General features: G+C 44.1%; 10 protein-coding genes and 1 non-coding gene across 11 annotated transcripts; 2 read left to right on the forward strand and 9 right to left on the reverse strand. All coding sequences in view use genetic code 12, as the record gives it.

Annotated features, from left to right (window-relative positions):
• Positions 1-10: 10 nt before the first annotated feature.
• GAP5 (Gap5p) lies at positions 11-1,732 on the reverse strand (the record flags this gene model as incomplete). The annotated part of the gene is made up of 1 exon (XM_002615571.2): positions 11-1,732. One exon carries the CDS (start codon positions 1,730-1,732, stop codon positions 11-13), a length of 1,722 nt encoding a protein of 573 aa, XP_002615617.2.
• A 459-nt stretch (positions 1,733-2,191) lies between these two features.
• Positions 2,192-3,487, reverse strand: FOB63_003314 (uncharacterized protein; the record flags this gene model as incomplete). Its single annotated transcript, XM_002615570.1, has 1 exon — positions 2,192-3,487. The coding sequence occupies one exon, from the start codon at positions 3,485-3,487 to the stop codon at positions 2,192-2,194; it is 1,296 nt and encodes a 431-aa protein (XP_002615616.1).
• A 565-nt stretch (positions 3,488-4,052) lies between these two features.
• On the reverse strand, positions 4,053-4,907 carry CBR1 (Cbr1p; the record flags this gene model as incomplete). The annotated part of the gene is made up of 1 exon (XM_002615569.1): positions 4,053-4,907. One exon carries the CDS (start codon positions 4,905-4,907, stop codon positions 4,053-4,055), a length of 855 nt encoding a protein of 284 aa, XP_002615615.1.
• A 661-nt stretch (positions 4,908-5,568) lies between these two features.
• On the reverse strand, positions 5,569-7,434 carry OFD1 (oxidative DNA demethylase; the record flags this gene model as incomplete). The annotated part of the gene is made up of 1 exon (XM_002615568.1): positions 5,569-7,434. One exon carries the CDS (start codon positions 7,432-7,434, stop codon positions 5,569-5,571), a length of 1,866 nt encoding a protein of 621 aa, XP_002615614.1.
• A 455-nt stretch (positions 7,435-7,889) lies between these two features.
• Positions 7,890-9,497, forward strand: HOM3 (aspartate kinase; the record flags this gene model as incomplete). The annotated part of the gene is made up of 1 exon (XM_002615567.1): positions 7,890-9,497. One exon carries the CDS (start codon positions 7,890-7,892, stop codon positions 9,495-9,497), a length of 1,608 nt encoding a protein of 535 aa, XP_002615613.1.
• A 70-nt stretch (positions 9,498-9,567) lies between these two features.
• GVP36 (Gvp36p) lies at positions 9,568-10,545 on the reverse strand (the record flags this gene model as incomplete). Its single annotated transcript, XM_002615566.1, has 1 exon — positions 9,568-10,545. The coding sequence occupies one exon, from the start codon at positions 10,543-10,545 to the stop codon at positions 9,568-9,570; it is 978 nt and encodes a 325-aa protein (XP_002615612.1).
• A 370-nt stretch (positions 10,546-10,915) lies between these two features.
• Positions 10,916-12,472, reverse strand: ARO9 (aromatic-amino-acid:2-oxoglutarate transaminase; the record flags this gene model as incomplete). The annotated part of the gene is made up of 1 exon (XM_002615565.2): positions 10,916-12,472. The coding sequence occupies one exon, from the start codon at positions 12,470-12,472 to the stop codon at positions 10,916-10,918; it is 1,557 nt and encodes a 518-aa protein (XP_002615611.2).
• Positions 12,473-12,731: 259 nt separating this feature from the next.
• TUB4 (gamma-tubulin) lies at positions 12,732-14,105 on the reverse strand (the record flags this gene model as incomplete). The annotated part of the gene is made up of 1 exon (XM_002615564.1): positions 12,732-14,105. One exon carries the CDS (start codon positions 14,103-14,105, stop codon positions 12,732-12,734), a length of 1,374 nt encoding a protein of 457 aa, XP_002615610.1.
• A 331-nt stretch (positions 14,106-14,436) lies between these two features.
• On the reverse strand, positions 14,437-14,509 carry FOB63_005609. Its single transcript has one exon. It is a non-coding gene; the product is annotated as a tRNA-Ala (tRNA).
• A 1,261-nt stretch (positions 14,510-15,770) lies between these two features.
• On the reverse strand, positions 15,771-18,128 carry FOB63_003321 (uncharacterized protein; the record flags this gene model as incomplete). The annotated part of the gene is made up of 1 exon (XM_002615563.2): positions 15,771-18,128. One exon carries the CDS (start codon positions 18,126-18,128, stop codon positions 15,771-15,773), a length of 2,358 nt encoding a protein of 785 aa, XP_002615609.2.
• A 1,106-nt stretch (positions 18,129-19,234) lies between these two features.
• HMG1 (hydroxymethylglutaryl-CoA reductase (NADPH)) lies at positions 19,235-22,261 on the forward strand (the record flags this gene model as incomplete). The annotated part of the gene is made up of 1 exon (XM_002615562.1): positions 19,235-22,261. The coding sequence occupies one exon, from the start codon at positions 19,235-19,237 to the stop codon at positions 22,259-22,261; it is 3,027 nt and encodes a 1,008-aa protein (XP_002615608.1).
• Between the last annotated feature and the right edge of the window lie 239 nt (positions 22,262-22,500).

Here is a 22,500-nt window from a genome sequence, read left to right on the forward strand (position 1 = left end):
ATAAAGAGAATCAACACCATAGGTGGTAGAATCTCGAGTACCATGGTTTCGAGCGTAAAATGGCCTTTTCTTGTCTGATTTGTTCTCTCAAAAGTTCCAAGTCAGGCTCACGTCTTCCCGTGTCGATATCAAGGTCTTTGGCAGGAATTTGAAGAATCCAGTTTCTCTTCCACACCTTATGGGCTACGTAAAAGACAATCAAAATCACTGCACCCAAGTAAGTCATGAAAAAGTCTTCTGCGTTGGGCGAACCTCCAATTGGGAACAAGGCAATCCAGAATTGGGCAACCAAAACCAACGCAAATACAATGCAGCCGAAATACGACCCTAATGTGCCAGTTTGGGCAACAAAGGTTAACTCGTCCGTGCCTCTACCTTGAGCCTTCAAACCTCTTCTAAATCTGATGTGAGCCCAGTTGATACTTATCCACAGCGCAATCGAACTCAATGCAGAAATACTCATGAGCCAGCTGAACACCTCAGCTTGTTTTCCGCTTGCGGCAATGAAGGCAAGCAATGCAAATAGATTGGAGATTCCAATTGCCACCAATGGTCTTCCGGCACGATCAACGTAGGCACAAATCTTTGGAGCCAAACCCTGTTCAGCCAATGATGTCAATGTTCTTGACGTGGCGTAGACACATGTAGATGCAACCGATATAACTGACACCAAAATGACAGCATTCATCACATGAGGAAGGCCCTTGATTCCACCCAGCTCAATTGCAATAACGAATGGAGAAGCGTTCACGTCCACACTAGATGCTCCAAGCAATCTATCGTCATTGTAAGGCACCAAGAAGCAAATCAAAGTAAGCGACACCAAGTAGAACATCAAAATTCTCCAAAAAACCTGCTTGATAGCACGAGGTAATGCTCTTCTGGGATTTTCCGATTCAGCAGCAGCAAGACCAACAAGTTCGACTCCAGCGTATGCAAATGCAGCAGTAACGAAGACAGAGGCACAACCCTTGAATCCGTTGGCAAAAGCTCCTGGGTTGTGCCAATATTCGGAACCAACATACTTGTTGTTTGGCCCACCTCCGGCAGCCAAGACAATACTGACTATAATGAACATGACAACGGCAACGACTTTGATGGCAGAAAAGAGAAACTCAGTTTCTCCGTAGGCACGGACACCAAACATGTTGATGGAACAAACAAAAATGTAAAAGATGAGAACCCATACGTCTGGGTTGACGGAGTTGTTCCAAAATTGCATAGTGATAGAACTGGACACAAGCTCAAGCGGAAGCAAAACCAAAAACTGGATGAAGTAGTTCCAAGCGACAGCAAATCCAACCGATGAGTCAATGAATCGAGTAGCATATAGATTGAAGCCTCCGCTCACAGGGAAGGCGACTGACAACTCGCCCAAACTTTGCATTGTGGTGAAAATGGCCAAACCTGTAATTGTCCATGCAATCAAGATACCAGCGGGACCGCCGGTATTCAAAGCGGCACCAGAACCGACAAATAAGGCACTGCCAATAGATGACCCGATGGCTATCATGGTGATATTTCTGGATTTGAGCTTCCGTTGCAAAGGCGACTTTGATGTTAGAAGATTGGCCTTTTCTATGTCTGTCATGGATCTGAACATATCCTCGTCTTCTTCCTCCATCGAAACACGCTTAAACGAGTCTTTGAAGTTCTGCCATCTCAGATGAGCCTCTGTTTCGTATGACTCGGAGTACCCCTCGACGTAGGACTCTGTTTTAGTGTTATCCATATCGCAGAAGGAAAAGTATAAGCAGCTGGAGAGAAATAAAGTGCGTGAACTTTTGGAGCAAGATAAAAATGACACTTTGCAGGAACCGGTTATAGCACCTAACGGCCATGCTGCATGCTACATGGGAAGAAACTTCTTTCTGCAGTAGATGATTACAAAAGCAATGCTACAATATTGTCTTGTGCAACTTATCAACTTATTGAAAATTGTAGGATATTAGCAATGGTTTATATTCTCTTTCAGCACTTTCGCAAAGCGTTTGAGATAAAGACATAACGCATCGGAAGGGCCCAATAAGGCACCGATGTGCGAACTCACGGCAAAATGAAAACGCCGCATTATGGTCGTTTCTGTACATGAGAACATGACTAATGCGTAGGAATTTTTGTGAGAGAAAAAAAAAAAAAAGAAAGTAATAAGCTTATACAGTACACACCCTGGGACGAACACGAAACCGTGTTAACCATAAATTAAATCAACCACGAAACAAAAGCCACCGCCCCATGTGATTTTCTGTAGGAGGTTTCTGATGAACCTGGGGCGCACCTTGACAAAAATATTGCCACAGTTGTAGCCTTCACTCTCAACACCTATTCCCCACTTGATATTCTCCCGAACGTTGCATCCGTTCCAGAAATTCCACCACTTGTGTCTTTCACAAGGGATTATGCGCAACAAGTTCTTCTTCAATGGTCCCAGAGGTCCATCGATATACTTGTATCCGCCAATGAGAGAGTGTTCTTGTCTTGGGTCATTATCAGGCAACTTCTTGTCGCCCCAGTGGCCTGAAAAAGTAAGCCAGTTCCCGTAGCGAAGCTCTCTTCCCTTGTGCTTCGCATTTGTATTATTTTCGGCTGGATATACGTACTTACCGTCGTACGTGTATCCCAAATAGTTTTTGGTGGGGTTCCACAAAGGACCTCTATCGGTAAAGTCGCACAAGATGTCGTAAGGTAGATCATGAGGATGCGTACCTACGGAAACATAATTAGCGTGTGTTCCTCTGGCGGAGAAAATAATCGGGTGGTTGGGATCTAGTTCATGTTTTTCCAAATTGTGGAAATAGTATGCGCCACCACCGCCATGAGCAGACATCCAAACTATCATGGGCACCCCATTATGGAAGCGAACGAGGGAATGTTCCCAATCGCCCACGTGGTTGCCGTAAGGACCGGATCCCATGACAAAAGGACCCAAATTAAATGAATAAAAGTAGAACCAGAATGCGTCTACCCACCCATTCCCCTTATCCACGACGATGAGTGTAGCCGGTGCATCTTTGATTTCACCGCTCAAAAGGGACGGTTTATTGTGCGAGCCCGTGATCCAGTCTGGGTCCATATCGAAATCCTCGTCTGCCGTCAAATATATGGAACGAAGATCAGGCAAATCGCCCAAAGTAGAGATATTGAGCTTGTCGTTTGTGACCCGAGTGCCATTCTTGTATGTGGCGTGAAAATGTTCCACGAAATCAGCGATATCATAGGGCCAGTATCGCTCTTCGGAGTAAAGATGAACAAGCGGCGCATAATCAATAACATAGCGGGGAATCTCGCCATCTTTTATAGTTCGCTCCTCATCTGTAGGCAGCCTGAGTAAAGGCGGGAAATCCTTGAAGTTTATGGGCGACTTTAAGATGTTATCAATCTCAACCTTGTCTTCGGAGATGGCGTCTAGTATATAGGAGTCGGATAGTTCCCATGGGGGTAGTGCCAGGGCATAAATAGACGATATTAAAAACGGGAGAAACAACATAGACAGACCAGGACTATGAAAATTATGTTGTTTTGGAAGCTGCGAAGAAGAAACTTGGTGTTGTGATGAAAGAGAAACGTGAAGCAGCAACCTAGACCTGATTATGTCACTTGTATGCGGGTCATGCGGAATGTCGCACCAAGGCTGAAGAGGAAAATAAACGACATGCGGCGCGGCATACAGCCTTTACGATCGGATAAACAGCCTGTGGAGAAGATAAGATCATGTGATAACGGCTGGGAAAACAGGATCCAATAGTAAATCCGTAAGCATCCGAGGAAACAATCTAAGCTATCTTCACGGGAATCGAGGAGTGTAAAAACTACAAACATGTGGAGTTAAGACACGAAGGAATGAGAATTTGAAGATGCGATATCGTATAGCAGGAGACAGATGTTCATGCGCATAGCCAAGAAATCAACAGTAAACATCAGACACGAAATTCGTTGAAGTTATAGCCGTTCGTTTAAAACCCGTAATGGATAATTCAAGAATCAGCGAAGTTCACTTTAAGATCGATATTGATATTCCCTGCGGTTTGAAGTGCGCCTTGTATTTAAGCTACTTAGAAAACAAAAACCTGGTCACCCAACTTGGAGACAGGCTTGGCCTTAGGGTAGCCCAAGGTCTGAGCAGCCTTCTTGATGGCGGAAACCATCAATGGAGGACCACAAATCAACAAGTTGGTGTCCTCGTTATGCTTAGGCAAGTGGTTGTCCATAATCTCTGGAGTCACGAAACCAACAGAGCCGTCCCAGTTCTCTGGAGGGTTGTTCAACACGTAGTGGATGAAGAATTGGTCTGGGTGCAATTCCTTCAACTTCTCCAACTCGGCTCTCAACAAGATGTCGTTCTCGGCCACGTTGGCATAGACCAAGTAGATCTTGGTCTTGTCCTTAGGGTTGTTCAAAATCGCAGTCAACACCTGGTACATTGGTGCAATACCAGTACCACCAGCCACCATTCCAAAGCTCTTGACCATGTTAGGGGTGTAAGTGAAAAAACCCTTTGGTCCACGCACTTGGATGTGCTCGCCGATTTTCTTGGACTCAACGTGTCTCGAAATGTTTCCGTTCTCATAAGTCTTGATTAACAAGTCGAACGAGCCCAATTGTTCGTCGTTGGAAATTGGTGTGTACGATCTCACAATCTCCTTACCATCAATAACAGCCGAAATGGAAATGTGCTGACCAATTGGCAAGCCCAATCTGTCAGTGGACTTTGGCAAACCAAACTTGTACACGCATGCATTGTGGGACACTCTGGTCTTTCCGATCAATGGGAACTTTCTGTACTCGGTAGGGTGCAAGACAGGTTGGTTCTTCTTGTTCTGCTTGACAAAGTAGAGAGCAACGAAAGCCAGAATGAATGTGGCAACAGAGGCAAGAACAACCACTGGATTAGGTTCAGAGTTGGCCATAATTACTTGGTTGTCAGACGGATGGGGAAAGAGTGGGTTTTCTACTTTTGGTGGGCAGAAGCAAAACTGGGCGCGGGTAGTCGCACCCTAGGCGGAAAAAAAGCCCGGATGCATTTACCCGGATTGTTCGCGATTCTAACCCAAAATCGGTTATATTTCACTACAATGTTTCAAGCCTCTGAGATAAGTGTATCCTGTTGTTATCGGTTCCATTTGCTGCGGGGTTTGATGTTCTTTGGCTTTTCTGGTCTATAAGCTAAGCGCATAGCCTGCCTCTTTCCCGAGGTTAAATCTTCTTTCAATTATCGGTTTCTACCGCTTTTGTAGCGTTTTCGTCACCTTGCACAGGAAAGCGTCGCCTTATCGTCAATATTAGAGCTTCCTCCATATGGATGAAATTTCTACTTTAGGAATACCGAAGTTGCAATGATGAAAGGCAGCAGATATGTGTCTCTTAATAGGTGAAAGAGTGCCTGTTGATGCGCTTACGAGATAAAAGTGCATGGAGTGTGACAGCTATTTTCAATATTACTTGTCCTAAGCATGTCATACACTCAAAATATGTTCCATACGTGGCCTGCTTACTCGCTAATTTTTGACGTTGATCACATTATATATGTTCATTAGACATCACACAGGATAATGCTGCCCTAGATGGATCCTATGCATTGTCTTTCTCCTCTTGTTCTTCCTCTTCTTCTTCCTCTGCCTCCTCCTGTAAGTATTTAACGTTCCATTGGGCGCTAATATCCCACCTTGAGCCCTTTGCATTAATGCTCACATACTTGACAAACTTCAACACTGAAGGGTCTCTTAACATAAGGTTCAAAGTGTTCCACTTGCACTGGCTTGTAAACAATACGGAATCATCATTAGGGTCATTGGTTCGGTACACAGCTGGATCATCGTCTTCGAACTCAGAGTCATTGTCGGCACCATTCATGGCCATACATAACTCGTAGCCACCAAATTCGCCCGATTCCCAATTTTTTGGATTGTCCGCTGTGGGTGTAAGACCAAGAGTTGCCTCTAGCAACACATTCAATTCAGGTGTATTTTCTCTAGCCAAGTTCTTGTCGGTTGTTGTGGCCAAGATGAAATCGTGACCTGGTCTAAACTTCCTGGCAAGGATTTGGTCACTGGTAGGAACGAGTCCTGTAACATAGATCAACCACTTTCTATAGGCGATAGACTTCATGAGACCCATCAACTCAAGTATCTTGCGCTCGGTTTCTTGTGGGCTCAATTGCTTTGCAAGCTCAAAATTTGGCAACTCCTGTGGACCAATGTGGTTCACGTGTCTAATAGACTCTTCGGTGAGAGGAAAAGACGACTTGCCATCAATATACATGTACCGTTGCTTGTGGGGAGGCACCGCACATTTCCACGGACTGTGGATTTCGCTAGCAACCTGTGGTACTTTGTTCTCCAACTCAGTTCTCCGAAGCGTCTCTCTAAGCAAATGCGCATATTCGTCTCTCAAGAACAGATTGATCTCTAGCACAGACTCTTCGGCGAACGTTGAGTTCAACTTCAGAATCGCAGTTTGACCCAAGTAAATGGGGTTGATGTACTGAGCTAAGTACGCCTCTTCTTCTGCAGTGAAATGCCCAGCGGGGTCCAATGCATCGTAAATCTTGAGCTCCTCGGCAGGAATGTCATTTCTGAATGGCTTGGGGAAATCGTATTCCTGTAACTCCTTACTTTGCAATTGCTGTAAGGTGCTTTTAGCTTCAGTCTCCTCTTGTTCACCAGGAATGTAGCCATCCTCGCCTGGCTGGGGAATGTGAAACCACCCTTGGATGGACAATCTTTGTTTATCAACACGAACTTCTTCAACGTCGTGGAAGGAAAGTCCTGGTTGGACAGTGAAGAATGCAATCTGGTTGAACTGGGGAACCAACTTGGCACTGAAGTCCGCCTGAGGAACATTAGGGACAATTGCAGGAAATAATCTCAACGCACCTCCATAGTGTGGCTTCCAAGTGAACTGAGGGTCTGGTAAGTAGAGAATAAAGCTGACTCTCCGAGATCCAATCACATCGTCGTGTGTTAAAAGATGGCATCCTTTGGTGTAAGTGTTGATGGACATATCAGTTTTAGATCCACTCAACTTACCGCACCCCGTAACTTTCGAAATAAAATCCCGAAACTCTTGAGAGTAGATAGCTGCTCGTAACTTGTACAATGATGGAAGTCTGGATAAGTCATCCCAATCGAGCCCAGACAAGTTTGCCAAATCACCAGACTGATAAACCTTGTAAATGTCGGTCTCCTTTTTCGTGAAGGCAATCTCGGACAAAACTTCTTTGCGGACGTTTCTCAACAATGTGTCATCCATAAGCTCTGTGACAGTGCCCCATCTGTACGGTTGGCTGTTTTTGATGTCATTTTCCAATTGGTTTTGAAAATCGCTTGTAAAGATCTTAGCGTTCAAAAACGACTTGATTTCCTCGTGGGTAAAGTTTGTGTCCAACCTTTTCGTTTCACCGTTGTCCTCTGTTCTTTCGGCTGTTCTTTTCGCCATGGTCAGTGGTGTTGAAGAAAATGTCAAGTGAAGGTCATCTCCAAATCACTCCACGTTAAATTTGTATGCACCACCCGTAGTCTGATGATACATCTAACATGGTTCGGTGCAAAGAGAAAAAATAAATTGGAATTAAAAAAAAAAAAGATGTGACTTTGAAAGGTGCTAGATATACAAATGATTCAAGAGTACAGAAATGTCTTGGTTGGCAATATTTAGCCGGTGACTTTGGTGTTTCTTTCGTTGAGAATTTCCATTTAGGCGCTATAACCGTTCTTCTAGCCTCGTGTCGCGTTGTTCGGATGTTGACACGTGACCGCGGACAATTTTCACGCGATACAGGCCCGGCGAAACTTGACTCATTTGCGAGACTCATATCGAGATAATCATATTTACACATCAACCACGCTGACTGTTGGCACACAGGCACTTTTTTGCATTTTTTTCATTACATAATGGCTTCTCCATCTCCGGCCCACTCGGCTGTATCGTATAATTCGGTTCTCGATCTTAAAGCACTTTCTCCCCAAGGTTGGATTGTGCAAAAATTCGGCGGTACTTCTGTGGGAAAATTTCCAGAAAACATCGTTGACAACATCGTGAAGAAATTCAGCAAAGAGAACAGAGTCGCTGTTGTCTGTTCCGCCAGATCTTCCCATACGAAAAGCGAAGGTACCACTTCCAGACTTCTCAAAGCCGCAGACCTTGCTTCGGAAAACGGCGACTTTACCACTCTATTGCAAGTTATTGAAGATGACCATGTGCAAAATGCTCTGGAGCGGATCTCCGACACGAATATAAAAGCAGACTTGGTCGAAAACACTCGCAAGGAGATCGCCAGGGCTCATGAGCTTTTACATGCTTCGATGATCATTGGCGAAATCAGCCCTAGAACGTTAGACAGCATAATGTCTATTGGCGAAAAATTGTCGTGTCTTTTCATGGCAGCGTTGATGAACGACCACGGCTTGAAAGCTGTTTACGTGGATTTGTCTGATGTAATTCCCTTGGACTACGATTTCTCCAAAGGCTTTGACGACAGTTTTTACCAGTTTTTGGCTACGCAGTTGGGCAAAATCGCCCAAGATTTAGCGCCAGACGTCATTCCTGTGTTCACTGGATACTTCGGTACCGTGCCTGGTGGATTGCTAAATGGTGTCGGACGTGGTTACACTGACTTGTGTGCCGCCTTGATTGCTGTTGGAGTCCAAGCAGAAGAATTACAAATCTGGAAAGAAGTAGATGGTATTTTCACTGCTGATCCAAGAAAAGTGCCTAATGCTAGATTGTTGGAAAGTGTTACTCCAGATGAGGCAGCTGAGTTGACATACTACGGTTCCGAAGTTATTCACCCATTTACCATGGAGCAGGTGATTCGAGCCAAAATCCCCATCAGAATAAAAAACGTGGACAACCCCTCAGGAAAGGGCACCATTATTTACCCAGACAACATTGGTAGAAAGGGCGAGGATACGCCGCCACATCCTCCTGCTGCCTACGAGACTTTGTCTTCAAACTACATCCAGACTCACAAGAGAAAATCAGCCACGGCGATCACGGCCAAGCAGGACATTGTTGTTATCAATGTCCATTCGAACAAGAAAACTTTATCGCACGGCTTTTTGGCTAATTTGTTTACCACCTTGGACAAGTTCAAGTTGGTTGTTGATTTGATCTCCACATCCGAAGTTCATGTATCTATGGCGATGCAAATCCAGCAAGACCAAGAGGCTCACTTGAAACATGCCTTGAAAGAGTTGCGCTTAATGGGTACTGTCGATGTCACGAGAAATATGACAATCGTCTCCTTGGTTGGTAAACAAATGGTGAATTTCATTGGCATTGCCGGTAACATGTTCAAAGTTCTAGCTGATGAAAAAATAAATATTGAAATGATCAGTCAAGGTGCCAACGAAATCAATATTTCCGCAGTGATAAATGCCAAGGACACCATAAGGGCATTGCAATCGATCCATGCTAAGTTATTGGAAGGTAATTTTGGATTTGCTGTTGACCAGTCAGCTCCGGACCTTAGGTTGCAGGCTCTCAAACTAGCAGAGTGAATGTGTATATAGACTTACCTAGGAATCAAATTCGTTTGCACTTTATGTCGTATATTACTCGATAGAAGGCTTAGATATCAAATTCACCAGATTGTGGAGAGTTAGCATCGCCGGCTTTGCTGGCGTTGTTCGTGTCTTCATCAATTAATGTTTCAAACCCACCAACCATGTTGCCAAGCAATTCGCTGGCTAGCTTGTGGTAAGCCAATTGAGCCTTGATCAACTCCAAGAACTCTTCAAGAGGTTTAGATTGTGACAAGACATTTTGCATGACACTGAGAGCATCTTCGACGGAATTGGCAAATTCGTCTTCGGCGTTTTCCATGGCAACTCTCAATTGTGGCTCCTTCGATGCATTCGAGCAGTTCTTCAACGCCTGTCTGGCCAAGTCGTAGTCTATTCTCTTTTGCTCAACTTTTTTTTGAATAGCACTGCTTTGGGAGATGAGCGATCTCAACGTAGTTTGTAAAGGCGCATTGAACTTCGACTTGATCAATTGATCTTGGCCCAAACGAGCGTTTGCAATCTTATTCAAGTTGGAGGAGTATAAGTCCAATGCCTTAACCAATGTGTCCTGGTTGTTCTGGTCTGTAGACGAAGTCAAAACAGAACCATCTGTGGCTCTAGCAAGAGCGTGATACAAGGTCTTTGGAGGCTTGAACTCCCCATTTGGATGCACTAAAGCGGCCTGTGCTTCAGCAGGAGTGGTAGCTTTAGACAAGTTCGAAACGCGGTTGGAAAAGTTTTTGCCAAACTCCGTGAAGGACTCTTGCAAGTTGGTTGGGTAATCGTACGATTCGTTCTCGTAGTTCTGGGTCACTTTCAAGACATTCTTGTACAACTTCTCGACATTGTTGCAACGTTCGGCCAACGAGGTGTATTCCGATGGTAATTGACTGATCTCATCCACGTCAACTTTACCAATTCTTTCTTGAACTCTACGTGTAGTTCTTTGAGCAAAAGGTAACACTTCGTTGTTGAACTCTGATGTGACCTTGTCACCAATATTCTTCAAGTTATCGGTGAACTTAGCGAAGTTGAAAGACATGTCTGAATAAATATTATTTATCTTTTCCTAAGAAAAAGTCAGAATAGGCCTGGTCGAAAGACCCCCTTGGAGGATCATGAGTGCGAGGAATGGTCATGTGACCGTATAGCCTCACAAATAAACATCATGAGAGTTGAAGTTTGGCATCAATACAGCTTTACGTCGTTCGTGTCGCCGAAATCGATTTTTAGAGAATTACTGTTCTCCTCTTATTGCAAACCAAAACGAATTATTAAGTTTTTATCATGAGCTTCATACATGAGTTTTTATTATTTGTCAATCCCGTGACTTGAGTTGGTGGAACAGATTCATTGCCAGGGGCCAAAATACATAGTTTTACAATAAGAATCGTACATACTCTAACACAGGGCTAAAACTCCAACCCTTTTTGGAAGAAGTCATACACAGCCTCTCCAAATCTCTTGGCACCCTCAACCAACTCCTCGTCATTATTAGCTGGAGCATAAGTTAAACGGAAAAAGTGACCACGTTCAACGCTGAATTTCCGATCAACCGCCATGTTAATGCCCGCAACAACGCGGACACCGTACTCCCGGAATTTCCATTGCAACAACTCTATTTTCTTGATTGCATCGACTCCTTCTGGAAACTTGATAATAACACTGACAAACATACCAGCACGTGGATCAATTACATCAATGTAGCCGGCCTTGTAGGCCTGCAGCTGATACAATCCAAAGAGCAAAACGTTTCTGCGGTTAGTGTAAGTGTGGCGCATTTTCAAAATCCATTCAAGCCAACCATCAACGCCACCAAAGCTCTGCTCGATAACATTATTCACTAGCAATTGCGAAGTGCCAGAAGATGAACGGGTTACCACATTTGCGTAGTTGGAGATGGCCTCGATGACGTTCTTGTGGCCCACAATAAAACCCAATCTTAAGCCTGGAGCAAAGAGCTTTGAGAATGTTTCAATGCGTAACACCCGTCCAGAAGTATCAATAGTGAGATATGAAGGCTCTAAATGGTCCTTGAGGTACTCGTCAACCGTCAAAAAGTCACTCAATCTGTAGATAGAAGTAGGTTCTGAATAAGGAGGCAAGGACAAATAACCATAAGGATCGTCTTCGATGATTACAAAGTCAAATTTTTCCGCTAACGCATATACTTTCTTTCTGAACTCCAAGTTCTGAGTAAGGCCTGTTGGATTTTGACCTGTAGCAATCGTGTAAAGAGCCTTTGGCTTCTTACCTTTCAATTCGGGTCTTCTCTCATCCCAATTTTCCAACAAGTCCTTCAAGTACTCAAAATCAATACCGTTACTTTCACCTGGGGTAGTGGAAAGGTTCAATTTGACTGGAACTGGAATCGCACCCACATTGGAAACATTTTGCAAAAAGGGAGTGAAGGTAAACTCCTCAATCAAGACCACTTCCCCCTCATTCAAGAAACAATCTGCTGCTTTGTTTAGTCCATCTCCTGCCCCGTTACTTAAGATTGTAGTCCAATCGTCGTATGCAGGAGGATGTACTTTTTTGATAAGCTCTTTAGTGAAGTTGCGTAATTGCGGAATGCCCTCCACTTCCGAATATTGCAAACCACGCGCCAAATCGATCAACTTCGGGTCGTCTGTCCGTTTGGCTATTTGAACTCTATTCTTAGCCTCGACATTGATCGTCAATTTCAGGATTTGGTCCTCCACAACAGTTGAGCTCGATCCATTGAAGTTATTCAAGTTTTCAAGAGAAGCGTTTCCAACTGGTAGAGCGAGTGACTCCTGGAATGGATAGTCAATCACATTGGCTTGAATCCCGCTGATTGGAAAAAAACCAGCATTGGGTGTTCCAAAGTCCAAAACTAAAGGTGCTGGGTGTGGCTTGAACCCTTCTGGCGCATCCTTCAAGTTTGCAGTTGTGAAATGGATTCTGGAACGCGCTTTTGCTCTTTCGGAAATCAAGTGAGACATTTCTTAGTTAACCACTTGTATGTGGCGGGGGAATGCCAATTAAATAGGACGCACACTTGACAGGGTGTGGATCGAAAAATGCCACAAAAGGGGATATAACCTGCAGATAGACGTGTATGGCGCGAGATAACGATCAAAATGGTGGCAGGCAAGGAAAATACACGGAAAGATTTGTAAGCACTCTTTTAAAATTCCGCGTGCCGTTTCTATCCCTGTTTCATAGCCAACTGTCTTGTTTATGGGTATTCAAATGCTATTGTTATGACATCATTTCCTCATCCAAAATGTCATCCTCAAGATATGACATTGATGTGCACTGCTTGTATTCATCAATGACGCTTAAGATAGTCTCTTTGCTCTCATTGAACTTCTCTAGTATCTCCAGTCTCTCGCTTGGATCGTCAGAGTCGGTATAGTAGTTCAAATAGGCCGATCTTTTCGCAAGCAAGTCGTACTGTCTAAGAGTTCTCGTAAGAAGACCAATGTTGGACGTGTTGTTGGATATCTGTAAGCCACTGATCCCGTCCTTGGGCGCAAACGGTGACTTTCGACCATTTACAACATGGATGGTGGACGATGCCCACGGAACAAATTCAACTCTTTGCAGTGCCCTGGTGACACCTTTCCAGATTTCCTGTTGGTTCACGGAGTCGGAAATCACGTAATCTAGCATAGAGATGTACTTTGGGTTTTCGATTGTTCTGTTCATCTTATACTTGTTATTGAGGAGCTCCAAAACAATGTCGTATTCGTTCAAGCTCACGTAGTTCTGGCTCAGAGGAACGCCTGGGATTTGGGAATGCGGAGCAATGGCAGAGGAAAGGAATTTTAAATCTGGTGTTGGAACCAAAGTTGAGACAATGGATTCATAAGAACTGTACATGTAGCTGGGAAAGCGCAATGGATTCGTTATGCCGCATGCAACAAATGAGATGAGCTTATTGGCGCTTTCAAATGCCGTCTTCAGAGATACACCTCTGTTAGGATTGCTGCCCATAAATGTGGCCTCGAGAGAATTCAAAGAGTCATTGTCGAAGACGAAAGTGGCATCGCTAAAATCAATGAGTCTTTTCAATGTCAAGACGGTGTTGTACGGCTGCACCACTACGTCCGAAGTTTTGTCACTCGAAGGGAAAACCAGAAATGTGCTGAGTATTTTCTTGCTACCATAACGATCATTCAAAATCTCCAATAACAAGCTTCCCACTCCTGACCCAGTACCGCCTGCAACAGAATGAAAAAGCTGGAAAGCAGAAAGATTGTCGCACTTGTCTATTTCTCTGTCAATCAAATTAATCAACTCTTCTTCATGCTCCCTTCCATAATCGTACCCACGCTTCCAGTTATTAGCAGCACCGCTGCCTGTGGCACTCATGTGTATGTTTCGAGGATTGAACATGGGCATATCGCTAGTTGCTCTATTTATCACCGATGGTTCCAAATCTATTAGAATTGCTCGCGGAGTGTACTTGTTCTGGTCGTTCGACGTGAAAAATACGTCTGTTCTATCTGTCCGCTGGTGCTTCACATCTTTATCAATACCCCACTCGGGATGATCACTCTCAAACTGTACAACATTGTTGTCGTATTCTAAAGCCAATCCGTCTGGTTGGATGCCATGTTCGAACGACATTTGCGACCAGTACTGAAAGCCGACCTGATTCCCACATTGGCCAGATTGTAAGGTCACAACTTCACTAAATATGTTAGTCTCTTTTCAATTCTTAGTTTGTGCTTCGCTGTAACATACCCTGGCATATTAGATACTGGCACTAAGAAAAGAAAACGAACGCAGCTTGAATGTTTATGGAGACGCGTTATTGTGTGCAGGATACTACGATGGAAATTGACGAAGGTTTCAATTCGAGAAATGCAATAATTGAACGAAATAATATAGTTCGAAAATATTAAAAAATGGCAGCAGCAAAAATGAAAAAGGACATGAAAATGTGCAAAAAAAATAATGGACGAGACCGGAGTCGAACCGGTGACCTTCTGCTTGCAAGGCAGACGCGCTACCAACTACGCCACACGCCCGAATTGGAAAATAAATATTGGCAGTAGTATATGCCGGTTTTATGTATTTTTAACTAACTTTTTTACTTTGGTTATCTCTTAAGAGTATTGAACACTATACTCGCTATTTCAATGCTCAGGAGTCTTTTGCTGCACGATCGCGTTACATTCTCCTCTGTTACATTTTCTCGTCGTCTTGTTGATTGTCTACAATGACGCCACGAGACCAGCAGAGAATTCACATGGTTCTTCGTCTAATCCTGACTAGTCGGCTCAAGATGTACAGGTAAGACATGCACATTCCTGGTGTTTTCGCATCTTATGGCGAAATGCTGTGCGGCTAGAATACACTTAAATTACGGCGCATACAGTTTGCGTAGAACAATAAGCTTGACGTTCTGTCCTGCAGTGCGCATATGCAAGGCAAACTCTAAAGAAGAAGCAAGAAAAATAATGTAGAATGTCTTCTTCACAATGGGGTAAAGTTGCCAGGGGCGAATCTAGCATAAACAATACATGGCTTCTCCTAATCTAGAAGTGGGGCGGTATCGGATTCTTCACGCCTCCACTTTCAGCGATCTCGCGGTTGCTTGATTGGGCTAAATTGTCCTCTTTCTTTTGTCCTTTCCTGTCCTATTTCGATTTTTTCCCGATACGAATGTTGCTTTATTGCATGATTTCTTATTGTCGTCGACCGCAATAAACTCGTAAGTTGCAACAAAGTAGCGAACTATGCTCTGTGTGTTTATGTTCTCGCCTACGACTAACAATTAACCCACCTTTCATGCACCCTTTTCGTCACATTCAAGGGTTTGTCAGTGGTAGACTTTTGGACATTATAATTTTTATCATTCAATGTGCGTAAAACAAGGAAGTGGAAGCAGCGACATTGGTGAATATGCTGGATGAAAAAACAATGTAAAATAGTAAAGACAGGAAAATGCTTCACAGATGATTCTGTACATTATGTCATTGAAATGAAATCGCCTTATTTCAAAAATTAAATTTAATTTGAAATATATTGGTTTAGTCTAAAAAAAACATAATAGCTTGATTTTTTCGTAAATTAATCTACAAAAACTCAGAATTGAGAAAAGACGGTAACAATTTATTGCTAGAAAAGACAAAAAAAATCGACCAGTAGACACTCAAATGAATCCTACTTAGCCGAAAAAAAATCTCTCTTGCTAGAGGTTACCAGGTATAAGTAGAGGGTTATAAACTGTAAGTATCATAAATGAGAAGTGAATTGGGATTGGTCAATGGTCCAATAACCTTTCATTTACTTACAGTAACATTGCCAAACACAAGAAGGTTGTGGGAAACCAGACTTAGTAGTTGATGGCTGGGTAGTGTCTGGTTGAGAAGTGGTAGATGGTTGAGAAGTAGTCTCAGAAGGTTGAGAAGTGGTATATGGTTGAGAGGTAGTCTCAGATGGCTTCGAGGAAGTCTCAGATGGCTTAGAAGAAGTCTCAGATGGCTTAGACGAAGTTTGAGATGGCTTGGAAGAAGTCTCAGATGGCTTCGAGGAAGTCTCAGATGGCTTAGACGAAGTTTGAGATGGCTTGGAAGAGGTCTCAGATGGCTTCGAAGAAGTCTCAGATGGCTTGGAAGAAGTCTCAGATGGCTTGGAAGAAGTCTCAGATGGCTTCGAAGAAGTTTGAGATGGCTTGGAAGAAGTCTCAGATGGCTTCGAGGAAGTCTCAGATGGCTTAGAAGAAGTCTCAGATGGCTTAGAAGAAGTCTCAGATGGCTTAGAAGAAGTCTCAGATGGCTTAGACGAAGTTTGAGATGGCTTGGAAGAAGTTTGAGATGGTTGAGAAGTAGTCTCAGATGGCTTCGATGAAGTTTGAGATGGTTGAGAAGTAGTCTCAGATGGCTTCGAGGAAGTTTGAGATGGTTGAGTAGTAGTCTCAGATGGCTTCGATGAAGTAGCGTCAGTAGACTCGGATGTGGTGGATGGCTTCGAGGAAGTCTCAGATGGCTTCGAAGAGGTTTGAGATGGCTTCGAGGAAGTCTCAGATGGCTTAGAAGAGGTCTCAGATGGCTTCGAGGAAGTTTGAGATGGTTGAGAAGTAGTCTCAGATGGTTGAGAAGTGGTATATGGTTGAGAAGTAGTCTCAGATGGCTTCGAGGAAGTAGCGTCAGTAGACTCAGACGTGGTGGCTGGCTTCGAGGAAGTCTCAGATGGCTTAGACGAAGTTTGAGATGGCTTAGAAGAGGTCTCGGATGGTTTCGAAGAAGTTTGAGATGGTTGAGAAGTAGTCTCAGATGGCTTCGAGGAAGTTTGAGATGGTTGAGAAGTAGTCTCAGATGGCTTCGAGGAAGTAGCGTCAGTAGACTCGGATGTGGTGGATGGCTTCGAGGAAGTCTCAGATGGCTTCGAAGAAGTGGCGTCAGTAGACTCAGATGTTGAAGGCTTCAGGCTAGTGTTTGGCTTTGAGGAAGTTTGAGATGGCTTGGAAGAAGTCTCAGATGGCTGCGTAGCGGAGCTAGATACGTCAGTAGAATCAGTAGACTTGGAAGGCACAGCGGAAGAAGAGAAACCTGGAACTTCTGTGGTCGAAGTAACACTGTTAGATGGAATGCTTGGAACGTCTGATGGTTTGATTGGAATGTCAGTACTCTTGGTTTCAGTGAAGCTTGGAACACTTGTGGAGGACAAGGTTTGAGATGTGGAACCAGTAGGAGTTCCAGAAATGCTTGGACCATTACAGTGCTTGAAAGAGAAGCACAAAGCCTCAAAGATCTTAATCTTCAACTCAGCAACTCTGAAAAAGCACTTGAAAAGGGAAGTGACCAAACCAGACTTGAGGAAGACACTAATGAACTCATCAATAACAATAAACTTAGCTTGGCACAAGTTGAAGATCAAGTTGATACCGTGGGAAGAGAATTGTGGGTCAATGATCAAAGGCTTAACAATTTCAGGTGCCAATCCAGAGTTAGCCAAGGAGCCCAACAAGTTCTTGATAAGGATGGACTCATGTCTCTTAGAAATGTTTGGAAGAGTAATCTTAGAGAGTTCCTCATCTTCTGGACTCACATCGTCTCTCTTTGCAATGGTAACGGCCTTACCTTGGAGTTTCCATTCAATCTTTTTTGTCAAGTCAATAATCTCAGTCTTAGATAATTTGAAGATTTCCTCGTAGTAGAAACAGTTTGCAACAACCTTTTCAATGATGGTTTCACACCATCCAACCTTGAACAAAGCCTGGTACATAACTTCAACAGAGATTTCACCGGAGGCAACAAAGGTGTAAATGTTTTCAGTGACAAGAGGTCTCAACATTGGGTTGTTGACCAATCCATCAATAATGATGGAACCCAAAGACGTGTGGATTGCACCCAAGATTTTTGGGATGATACCAAAAGTTCTAGCCTCAAGTTCAGCAGGGTCCGAGATAGAGTCTCTCTTAGCCTTGAAGTTGTCCAAAGATGAGATGAGGTCATTTGCGAGAGCAACATCCTTCTTGGACAAAGTCACGTCATCGGCCATAGCTGGAACAGCTTGGGCCTGAGCCGCTAAAGCGAATGAAAGAGCAACAGCGATAGAAGAAAGCTTCATTGTTACATTTGGATACGATGATAGAGAAGAGCAATGGGACTTGGGAGTCGTTGAACGGTCTTTTATACCCATGAAATCACATTGGGTGCAAAACGATCATTCCAGGGTCTGAAACAGATTTACTTGCGCAAGATGCAAGAGAAGTTGAAATTAGAAGCAGCGTAACAATGCGATCCAGTAGCGAAGCACGGAAAATTCAATTTCGAAACTTTGTGCTGGGCATCTTTCCGCCCACCGTTCATTATGAAAGCGGTGCCTGACAATAGAAGGCGCCAGGGCGTATAATTTTCGCACCCGCGTCCGTATGCCTGCATGATCTAACCACCTTGTCTTCCGTCAATGCAAGCGCAACGAGGTCCGCGCATATGACAAACAACGGGAATACGAAAAGAATGCGTAGCCACAACCACACGGTTCTATATTTGGCAAAGCGTAGACACACAATAGGTTCTTGGCGGCGGTAGTAGTAGAAGTAGAAGGGCTGCAGCTCGGATGCGCCGAAGCGCCTTTTTCGCCCGTTTGAGATATTTATCCTCTTCCCAAAGCAGATAGTATCCCGATCGTTTGGGTGGGGCCCTTTCTTTTGCACGTGATGCTGTCCCCATCTATGTAGGGTCGTCTCGCGCCTCTCTTAGGGTCTTATTCATGGGTGGCTTTTGATTGCGCCCGATAGTCCTAGCCTCGTTTACGCATACCACTTTTCTTTCTGGTCATGTGATGCTATAAAGCCATGGTTCGCCTGCACAATTGCTCACCCAAAGATTGTTGTTGAGTGGTTTAAACAATTTTCCCTTTCTTTTTTCCACCCACAATAAAGCAAAACGTGCTTGCAAGACAAGTGCCACATCCAAAGCCACCTTTTGACTAGGCTCTTGTCCGCATGCTCCTTTTTGTTGGAGGGTGGAGTTGCTGTTCAACACCCGTGCCGCTCAACGGACGTGTCTGTAGTCTGCGCGCCTCTTCGTATAGACCACGCTATTATCGAAAAAAGAAAAAAAAAAAAGAGAAAACGTCCAAGACAACAGACACCATTGGCCAGAAAAGTCTAGCGTGCATCATCAAGAATCGAGTTTCTTGAAAAAAATATCGGGCCAGCGTACTTGTCCACTTCCATTTCTGTTTGCTGAAGCTGCCGTTCGTGCTTCTATTGTTATCGAAGTCAAGCCGTGCCTCTGCCAATGCTCAATCTTGTCACAAAAGTCACCGCCTCTGTGGCTAGCATATCGGCACATAAGCCTATCCATTTCACCATCTTGACTTCATTTTTGGCGTCCATTGCATATTTGGCGGTCGTTGACGAGTATATTCCTGAATCTTTCGACAACTCGGGCCTGGTTTCCTACTATCATCCACCAGGCTCGTCCACCTACAATGGTTGGACTAAAGTTGAAGACGTCTCGCTACACGCGGACGCAGACCAAATTTCTCTTGTTCCGTTGGTGTTTAAGCGCATGAGCCAGAACCCCATTCCGGAAATCGAGAACACCTTTCCTGGTGTCTCCAGCGATCGCATTTTGATTGTGCCTTCGCGTAAAGTCGACCAGTCTTTGGCAGACTTGTCCAAGATCACCTACGAGGGTATCACTTGGAAAACCAAAGGAAACAACATGTTGCGCCGTTATATCTCGTACTTAAAGAGTGGCGCCAAGCGACTCAAGGCTTTGACCGAAGGTGCTGAGAAGTTTGACATTTCCCTCATTGCAGTGGCCTACTTTGCCATGATCTACACGATTTTGAAAGTTTTCATCGACTTGAGGGAAGGAGGCTCAAAGTTTTGGCTTGCATTTTCAACCATCTTGTCCTCTGCATACGCTTTCATCTTTGCTTTAGCCGTAACCACCAAATTTTTGAACGTCAAGGTTTCTTTGCTCAGTTTGACTGAAGGTATTCCTTTCTTGACTGCAGTTGTGGGCTTTAAACATAAGATATCCATCGCGTCTACTGTTACCCGTGCATCATCAAACCAGGACGATGTTAAACACATTGTTTCTTCTGTGATCGCCAATCACTCTGTCAGCTTGCTTAGAGACAATCTCATTGTTATTGCTGCTTTCTTGATTGCTTTTTTCTCTATTGACCAGATGGAAGGCTTGAGAAATTTTTGTCTTTTAAGTGGCCTCATTTTGCTCTTTGACTTGATGCTTGTTTACACTTTCTATGCTGCTGTTTTGGCATTGAAGGTGGAAATCAACAGAGCCCGCAGAACTCACGAATTGCAAGATGCCTTGGAAGAAGAAGGTGTGTCTTCGTTTGTCGCTGCTAATATTGCTTCTCGTGCTTCCAAAGCTGAGTACAAGGGACAGTCCCGTTTTGGCTCTTCTGTTGTATCTGTTAAAGTGGCATTGCTTGGTTTGTTTATTGCAATCCATGCATTTTGGATTGGGAGCTCTTGGTTGTACGAAACTGCATCATTCTCTGGATCGTCAGCTCCTGAAACATTGGAATTATCAAAAAATGCCGCTAAACATATTACTGTGGGTCCACATGGTACTGTTGTTACTATTCTCGCCTCGAGGATTTATGTCCCTGTGGGAGTGATGTCCATGATTGAAGACTTCGTGTTCGCTATTATTGAAAAAGTTTCCAGTGCAATCAGAGACAGCATTATTTCGAAGTTCTTGTTGTTTGGTTTTGCCATTTCTATCTCGACAAACGCTTACTTTTTGAATGCCACCAGATTCCAGCGCAACGCCGCAAACATGTTAATTGAATCCCAGCCAAAGCAGAAGGTTATCGAAAAAATCAGAACTGTTCCCTCCTTTGAAAGTGATACTGACGATTCGGCTTCAACATCGGATGGAGCGCTCGATTTGACTGTTCCTGCCAGGATTCTTCCTCTTGAAGAATGTATCAAGAAAATGAAAGAAGGCAAAGTTAAGGAACTCAATAATAGTGAGGTTTCGTCTTTAGTTGTGGCTGGCCAGTTACCTTTGTATGCATTGGAAAAACAATTGGGCAACAATGCTCGTGCCGTTGTTGTGAGACGCAAAGCCATTGCCAAATTGGCTAATGCTCCCGTTTTAGAAAGCAATAAGTTGCCCCATGCTCATTACGATTACGATCGCGTGTTTGGGGCCTGTTGTGAAAACGTCATTGGTTACATGCCATTGCCAGTAGGTGTGGCTGGTCCTTTGATAATCGATGGAACTCCTTACCACATCCCAATGGCAACTACTGAGGGATGTTTGGTTGCTTCTACTATGCGTGGTTGCAAGGCCATCAATGCTGGTGGTGGTGTAGAAACCATTATCACGCAGGATGGAATGACCAGAGGTCCATGTGTTTCGTTTTCTTCTTTGGCAAGAGCCGGTGCTTGTAAGCTCTGGTTGGATTCTGAAGAAGGGCAGAAGACCATCAAAAAGGCTTTCAACTCTACATCGAGATTTGCACGCTTGCAGCACATCAAAACCGCAATCGCTGGTACGTTGCTATTCATTCGTTTCAAAACCACTACTGGTGATGCAATGGGAATGAACATGATTTCCAAAGGTGTCGAATATTCGTTGAAATACATGGCTGAGGAATGCGGCTGGGATGATATGTCCGTGATTGCCGTTTCCGGAAACTACTGTACGGACAAGAAGCCAGCTGCCATCAATTGGATTGAAGGCAGAGGAAAGTCAGTTGTTGCCGAAGCAAGAATCCCGCTGGAAGTGGTGCAAAAAGTGTTGAAATCCGACGTCGACGCGTTGGTGGAGTTGAATATCAGCAAGAATTTGATTGGTTCTGCCATGGCAGGCTCCGTTGGAGGTTTCAATGCACACGCTGCAAACTTGGTTACTGCCGTGTACTTGGCATGTGGTCAGGATCCAGCACAGAACGTCGAGTCGTCCAACTGTATGACCCTTATGAACAGGTTGCCTAATGGAGACTTGCAAATTTCCGTGTCCATGCCATCCATTGAAGTGGGTACTATCGGAGGAGGAACCATCTTGGAACCTCAAGGTGCAATGTTGGAATTGTTGGGCGTGCGTGGTCCACATCCAACCAATCCGGGTGATAATTCTCGTCGCCTTGCATGTATTGTTGCCTCTGCCGTTTTGGCTGCCGAGCTTTCGCTTTGTTCTGCGTTGGCTGCGGGCCATTTGGTTCAGTCGCACATGCAACACAACCGTAAAGGTGCCGCCGCACCAGCTGCCGAAACAAAGAAGGTTCCGGACGTCCAGCGTCTCCAAGAAGGGTCCGTCACTTGTATTAAGTCGTGAGTGACTCGTCTGTTCTAATTTACAAGTCTTAAAATTGCATACAGAATATTACGCCACTAGCATGTAATGATGAGAAGTCAATAAAATTTTACAAAGTATAGAGTTATCGAGCACATTCTAATGTAGTATAGGTCCACATGTATACCCGATAAATGTCGTACTTATCTCTCTGGTGTTGAATTATTTTTTTTTCTTCTTGTGCACTGTCATCTAGATTACATATCCTCCACATTGAGTCA

Source organism: Clavispora lusitaniae (genome assembly GCF_014636115.1).
Source record: "Clavispora lusitaniae strain FDAARGOS_655 chromosome Unknown tig00000105_pilon, whole genome shotgun sequence".
Lineage (NCBI taxonomy): Eukaryota > Fungi > Ascomycota > Pichiomycetes > Serinales > Metschnikowiaceae > Clavispora > Clavispora lusitaniae.